At 44.7% G+C, this 7,807-nt stretch overlaps 1 protein-coding gene across 1 annotated transcript in view; it reads right to left on the bottom strand.

Annotated features, from left to right (window-relative positions):
• Nucleotides 1-7,041, bottom strand: part of Tshr (thyroid stimulating hormone receptor) — a 113,629-nt gene extending 106,588 nt beyond the window's left edge. The window contains exon 1 of the mRNA XM_005343657.2: nucleotides 6,872-7,041. Coding sequence (XP_005343714.1) covers nucleotides 6,872-7,041 — 170 coding nt within the window. The remainder of the gene's footprint in view (nucleotides 1-6,871) is intronic.
• Nucleotides 7,042-7,807: the final 766 nt, after the last annotated feature.

Raw genomic sequence — 7,807 nt, 5'->3', positions numbered from 1 at the left:
CCTGCCATTCTTTGGATTTTTTGTATTTTACTCTGTCTACCCTGCCCATTTTAGAAATTTTCCTCTGTTTGAATGTAAGGTCAAGGTGGTCATTTGTTATGTTTCACCAATACCATACTAGGATTAGCATAAATATTTACTGAAAAAACAAGAGGGACGAAGGGAGGGAAGGAGAGAGGGAGGGAGTGAAAGATGAGGGGAGGGGGAAGAGAGGAAGCGAGAGAGGGAATCAGCTACAATAAAGATATGTTTATTTAAAGGCTGAATTTCTGGTTTTCTCAGCTTTGTAGACCAGGTCCATAGGCCCAGAAGTACTTGAGAAGGAAGTTGAGAAAAACACAACACAGCCGTGCCCCAAGGAGTCACTCTTTGTTCCCTAGATCCTGTGTGCAGAGACTTTCCCCCAAACTGGCTTTCTAGTTTCTCAGCTTATAAAATGATAGAAATAAAAAGACACAACGTGACAACACCTAGAAATAATAAAAGACTAGTTCAGTCCTCTCTTTGGAGCTGAGTATTTGTAACACCAGGAATGGGTAAAATTAAACTAACGCCTGACAATCGTAAGCCCATATCTTAATGTATTATCTAACTGGAGAAGTCATATCCACTGAAAGAGAAAGCTGGACCCTCGGGAGAGTTTTCTATGCACAAAAGCAATGTGGGATGCTTACTTTATGATGATGAAAGAATATTTGAATTACTGGTGTATTCTGATGAGAAAGTATTTTCATTAAAACTGTATCAGAAACATCCAGGTTGGATGTGCACATATAGCAGAATTGTATTAACGGGATGCCTTCAAATCACAAGAGCCCGCTTTACATCTAAACAAGAATTTGTTTTGAAATTTTCTGGTGTTCTTAAGAGTTCACAGAGTTGAGTCTGACACCTCAGTGACACGCTTTAAAACCCAACCTCTAGTTTTGAACAAGTGGAACTGTTTGTCCATTCTTATAATTTTCTCTGTTATTTTTAAATGGCAGTGATGAAAGTCAAAGAGAAACTGAATACAGAGATCTGTTTCAGGAAACTTGGAAATGCTGTGTTAGGGATATCTTACTATAGTTAATTTATCTCTCTCTCTCTCTCTCTCTCTCTCTCTCTCTCTCTCTCTCTCTCCCTCCTTCCCTCCTTCCCTCCTCCCCCTTTCTCTCTGTCTGTGTGTCTGTGTGCCTTGGCTCTTATGTGGATATGTGGAGATCAGTGGACAACTTGCCAGAGTTGTTGGTTCTTTGTGGATCCCAGAGATGGAATTCAGGCTACCTAGCTGAATTACAAGTCTTAATCTGATGAACCATCTTGCCAGTCCAGTGTTAAGAATTTAAGAGACAATGCACCAGACATGTGCAAAACATATTGTCATAGCACTGATTTAAAAGACTGAGGGCCTTTGGCGAACTTCCATGTGGAAATATTTTCAGAGACAGGTGAGCAAAGTAACCATCGTCATGATGTGTTCAGAAGGAAAAGCATCACATTCTGAGGTCAGGCAGTTTTGTTTATTTCTAAAACACGAGTTTTGCGTTCCTCATAACATAATAGATTGAGTCATACTGTATTCCAAATGTGTAGGTATAGCCCCACAAGAAATGACAGGTTAGTCCAATGCATGGTTTCTCAACATTTGGGCAGTCAAGGATATCTTTGAAAAAAAAAAATCTAAGAAATTTGCTGATTGTGTGAATATAAAATTTTATACAATTCCAGGTTCCCAGCGGCATGGTAGACTTCTCGGATACCTCTGAACCTTTTGAGTAATAAGCTTTCATTTGGTGTGTGTAAATGACACACCTGTACAATCAGAAAACAAGTAGGTTGATCTGCAAAAGCAATTTCTGAGCTTTAACAGGGAAACAAAGCACCTTGATGATTGTCCAGTGACACTCACACAAGAGTATTTTATTTAATGATGTATTTTGCGCATTGGGAATTAGCTTTCTCTATGCTTACTGCCTGGTCAGAAGTGACACAAGGAAATCGAATTAGTCTCCAGTCTAGCCAGCACTTCTTCTGCAGAAATGAAATGGAAAAAAACTAAAAACTGTGGATTCAGGCCTCTAAGCAGGATACCCGACAAGCTCCACTGGCTTCTTGTGCACATACAAAGGCACATGTACCCATGCACATACGTGTGCACACAAACACACATGCACATACAAAAGCATACACAAACAGGAACCCAGTTACAACAGAAAACTCCAGCTAGGCATGCCAGTCACCATCTCAGGACCTCATATCTGGTGCATGTGCGCATGCGTGTGCAGGTGCAAGTCCACATTCACATGCCTGCCGAAGCCAGAGAACGATGCCAGGTATCCTGATCTGTGATGATACTGGATTGGTAAATAATCCGAGTCCTGCCTCCCAAGCTACCTTGCTGTTCTCCCACTCTGCCTGCCATTCTAGACATTCAAGTCACCTCTTTGAGTCACGTTCTGGGATGATGGAGTAGAGTTATATTAACATACAGGTTCAGAAACATTACTCCCGGAAACTGCATAACATCATATAATATTTGTGTGATGGGGCGAGCGGGGGGGAGGGAAGCACAAAAAAAAATGTTAGTTTTCTGTAAAATAAAAGGAGAAAAACCAGAGTTGACAAAGCAATGTCCCACTTTCTTTGGCTGCTTTTAAGGAGCCCCCATTGTTGGGTGTCTACTTTTTCCTTTCTCAGAGGAGTACTGTACCAGGCAGTTGTGAGCCACCATGTGGGTGCTGGCATTTGAACCTGGGTGCGTTGGAAGAGCAGCCAGGCCTTATAACCACTGGTCCATCTCTCCTCCAGTAGTACTATAGCAGAAGAGCCCATTCAGGGAGCACTAGTGAAGTCAATAGCTGTAGGAGATGGACGTCCGAAGTTCTGGAACACGGTTTTATGAAATGTGAAGTAATGACAAGGAGTGGAATGGGTGCGAACCCCTCAGGTGTCACATCAGTACCTGGGAGGAAAATGTTAGTGCCCTGGGCAGTCAGAGAAGCGGCCTTGGTTGTAGGGCTTTGTGGAGAATAGCCCACCCCATCATCTTGTTGGTGTACTACAGTTTTTCATTTGCTCTGTCTTGTTTTCTGGTTGTCACCTCTTACAGAGCAAGTCCAACTTCCCATCTCTAGCGGCGCCATGAGCGTTCCTAAGTGGGTTTATTTCAGTTAAGCCTCCGTAAGCATCCCCAAAGGTAAACGGCACAAAGGGAAGCTACAGTCCACATCCTGAAGCTGGAACATGATAATTTGATTTAGAAAATTCAGAGACAGTCATTCATTAAACCCTTAGGTTTGTCATGCAAACAGTTAAGACCGGAAATTTAACATCTCAACAGCATTTCTGAACACACTCCCACAAGGTGGACAAACCCTTTACTGCACTGAAGCCCAAGCTCCAAGACAATGTAGGAAGTGGTAGCAGGTACAGGCGGTCATTGCTGCCATCATGAAGCTGATAGGGAGCATGCTCTATCATGCTATTGGGTTAAAGGGCAAGGCAAGATGAGTCAGCACTTTTCTGGAGAAAAAAAATTGTAAAAACTCCAAATGGCATTCTCTCATGCAGAGAGGCAACACACGGCCACCCTTTGAATGGAGAGAGTGATGGCCCGCCCAGCTTGGCTTGTTTGACTTGAGAGTAATATTCTCTATAATTATGTGCCAAAATCTTGCTGTTCCACTTTTTTTTCCACTTTTTTTCAAAACCCTCCAGAAGTGTAAATTTTCATTCATTCATTTACAAGGTGTATGTGTGTGTGTCTGTGAGAATGTGTGCACGCATGTGTGAGTGAGCTCTGGTGCTCATGTGGAGACCGGAGGACAACTTGTGAGTGTCAGGTTGCTGTGCTGTGTTACCCACCAAGCCGTCTCACTGTCCCTGTGAGCCCAAATACTTAATTCCCTTTTTTCGCTTCATCTGAGTTTCCTCTTGTGAGTGGCAGCTGAGAGGAGTAAAGTTTTCCAGGTTTCTTGCGTCTCAAAGACAGCTGAGTGCCGCAAATAAGGAGTAGGGACAGCAGCATGTCCCCAACCTCGTCACCACCTCTGCTTTAATGAGGGTGCACTGTTCCCATCTGGAGAAGCACGTCCGGAAAAGATCCGGAGCCACACCGTGACTCTTTCCTTCCCATCCCTAGCCCACAGTGCAGGCGCATGGGCAGTGCAGAAAGAAGAGGTCTGCTCCACTCTCGTCACCAAAGCGCAAGCCCTTGGCACCTTAGCAGCATGTTAAACAGGCACCCTCCTCTTGTACAGCATCCTGATGGATGCTGCAAACTGAGACAAACAGCTTTGCAAGCACACAAGGCTTTGCGTCCTAAGCCAGAAAGCTTTTTAACAGTTCTAAAAGAGGATGGTATTGCAGAACACTGGTCTGGGCATGACATGGCTGGAGCGCTCTTGAACTAATAAAAGCTGTGATTACTTGTACCTGACTCGGACGAGATTGAGGCTTATAGCATCCTGCTATGGGTACCAAGTGGATAGGGGATCATGAGGCCACCAACCCTACCTGAGGATTTATAGGAGGTTAATGGTTACTTGGGGAGGGAGAGACATTTTCTTTAGGGGTTTTATCATAGGAAGGTATCTATGCTCCTATAACTCCTCGTTCATGTTTTGTAAGCAAGCCTAGTTAAACTTGTTCACACACACACGTGTGTGCGAAGGTAGGAGACTAGTTCAGAAGACAAAGGAGATCAGATGGAATGGGAAGGAGACAATGGGGCTTGACCATGATCAAATACATATACATTACATACATGTCATATGAAATCTCTTATTATGTACAAGCAATTATTATGCCAACAAAAAGCATTAAGAAAGTTGAAAGACAAGATACACTCTAACTATGTAAATCTTGTGAGCAAACATCCCTCGGGTCATTATTTGATCATGCCATTCGCCCACACTTGAAAACAAACATCAGCTGTATCTTCCTCATCTTAGAATAACTTCACTCTTCAGGACCCTGCACGTGGTCTCCACTACCCTCCAGGTCAGATCCATCCATCCCTAGGCAGTCATCCCCTGTGATTCAGCGACTGTCTTCATCCGCACCACAGCCTCAGAAGCATCTTTTAGTAGAAGAAAAACTGAGCTCTTAGGAGTAAAAAGTGATCTTACTTTCAGCCTTCCCCTTTGGCAACGTTTCATGAGTTCCTTTGCACTCACAGAAGCTTGTCTCTCTTCACTGGTAACTCTGTGAAGAAGCAGTGCCTCTGGGCTTCCCATAACCCGAGACAAGAATATGTATTTATTTATCCATTCACTTAAGGCTGGTTTGTGTGTGAGTGAGAGCTGGCTGGTTTGGAATCCGAGGTTGCATGGCAGGGTCCCTGTGTTGGAGGTATTCAGCCTGCTTGGATAAGCATGCAAACAGATGAACTAAGGGTAGCGAGGTTGTCCTTATGGATTTTGAAGTTTGTACAAGAGTTCTATTTTAGAGACTATCTGTACCCAGTGTAGGGATTTCATCACTGTGGTAAGGGTGTGTTTCATTCTGTGAAGACAGTGTTGAGAATGAAGCGCTACTCAGAGGTTACCACAGTAACACATCCTTGGGGAAGAAAGGCAAGGGTGGGTGGCTGGGGTGGCTGAGTCTCAACTAACAGTGGAAACAGTACAGAAATGTGTACCTGGGAGTCAGTCATCTGACAACTGCTCCTACACGCTGAATTCTGTAGGATTGTATTTTTTTTTTATCTCCATGTCCTCTGGGGGTAAGTAGTCACTTTGTCTTTCTGTTCTTTCTGCAGTATTTTTTTAACCAATCTGTTTTAGGGAATAACTGATTTAATTTAAATGTTGCTAGCCGGGCAGTGCTGGCGCACGCCTTTAATCCCAGCACTCGGGAGGCAGAGGCAGGCGGATCTCTGTGAATTGGAGGCCAGCCTGGACTACAAGAGCTAGTTCCAGGACAGGAACCAAAAAGCCATGGAGAAACCCTGTCTCGAAAAATCCAAAAAAAAAAAAAAAAATTTAAATGTTGCTTAAGAATCTACCATTTAGCATGAGGATTAAAATGTGATTTTTGAAATTTCATCTTTTTCCTCATGTATATTAAAAAGAAATTCTGGATATGCTAAATGGTGATACAGGTTGGGCAGTCCAAAGTTAGGATCTGCACATAGTGGATAAAGGGAACACTGCAATTTTTTATTATTTTAAGATAATTAAATTTACTCTTTTATAATTATATATATATATATTCTTCATTATTTCATTCTCTTAATTCCCTCCCATTTCTTTGTTCTAACATGTCCAAGGGTCCATTTATAAATGGGCTCCTAATTAAGTTTTTGTTTTGAGACAGACTCTCTTTACATAGCCCAGGCTGTCCTAGAACTCACTCTGTAGACCAGGCTGGCCCAGAACTCACAGAGATCCTCCTGCCTTTGCCTCATGACTGCTAGGATTGAAGGTGAGAGCCACTATGCCCATTTCTGATTAAGTTTTAAACTATTATTTGATGAGTCAAATGATTAAGATAATTTTTCACCTAGGGATATTAAAAGGGGTATTGGGGGAGAGGAGCAATTTTATTTTCTAAGATAATTTTTGGTTATGAGCCTAGCTAGCCTTTAATGGCTGAGCCATCTCTCCAGCCCTATATAAGATAATTTTAAAAGTTAGTCCTTAAGTTGTTTTATGTCTTACTATCATTTGAAGTGAAACTAAAATCCAGCGTGCACTAGGAGTTGGCAAAATGTAGACAGACTAGTAACTCTTCAGAAAGCACAACTTAGGTTCTGTTTCTCTATGTCAGCAGCACAGACAACCTTCCCAAGTATGAGCAACTGAGTTTGTCCAGGGACTGACCAGACACCGGCGCACTCCACCACACACCATGAGTTTCTATAGGGGTCTTGGCCTTGGCTACTTACAGAGTCTGGGTGCTGGGTGGTAGGCTGGGGATGCGGTGGAGTTCCTTGCAGGTGACTCTGAAGTCGTCCTCCTGGTGGCACTCACAGGGTGGAGACACACACCCTCTGCCCCACTGGCTCCTGGGCAGGGCCAGCAGCAGCACGAGCTGCAGCAGGTACCCTGGCCTCATTTTCCAAGGGACCCCTTGCGCTACTTCATCTTTGTGCACTGTCGCTTCATTTCTCAGTGCCCAGCGCCTGACGCTGGAGGAGATCGGGAGCCAGAGGGACGGGAGGGAGGAGGAGGGCTCCGAGGGGCTGTGACCTCATCTCTGGAAAGCACGCTGGAGAGAGGGCAGGAGAGGCTCTCAAGTACTCCGCTTGCCTAGGCAACTCTCCATCCAAACAAGCCAGTTTGCCATGCTTGATCAGCCTCTCAGCTCCTTCTGTTCTGAGACACCCAACTTCGGTCCTGGAGCTGTACTCTCGGTCCCACCCATTAGCTTTTTCTAAAGCCTCATAGACGCGCTCTCTTCTTCGCCTGTCTCCGAGCTCCTGGAGCCACCTTTCTTGGCTGAGCAGCCGTTAAGAGCGGTGGCGACCAGAGACCCATCCAAATGGGCTTCGTCTAATGTCACCACGGAGGAGGAGACTGTTGTGGGACAATCTAGTGTCTTCACCTCCTACCCCCTGGAACTTCGGCTTCTCCAAGTTAAAGTCACCTTTGCTGAGAACTACAGCGGACAGCACAGCCGGGGCCGGGCTCAGGGTGCAGCCGAAAGACGATATGATACTCCGGGAGGATTCTCGATGCTGTCCAGCTGGAGCAGCCAGGGACCGTCTCGCGCCTTGGTGGCTCTCAAGCTGGAGCCACTAAAACCCGCTGTCCTGATGAGGCTCACCTAACCCCAGCTACTCCGTTAAGTCAGTCTCTGGGCTCTGGCGCCATCTGCTGTG

This window comes from Microtus ochrogaster, chromosome 1, assembly GCF_000317375.1.
Source record: "Microtus ochrogaster isolate Prairie Vole_2 chromosome 1, MicOch1.0, whole genome shotgun sequence".
NCBI lineage: Eukaryota > Metazoa > Chordata > Mammalia > Rodentia > Cricetidae > Microtus > Microtus ochrogaster.
Note: the sequence above shows the minus strand (reverse complement) of the source record. Positions and strands in the feature narration are given on the sequence as shown.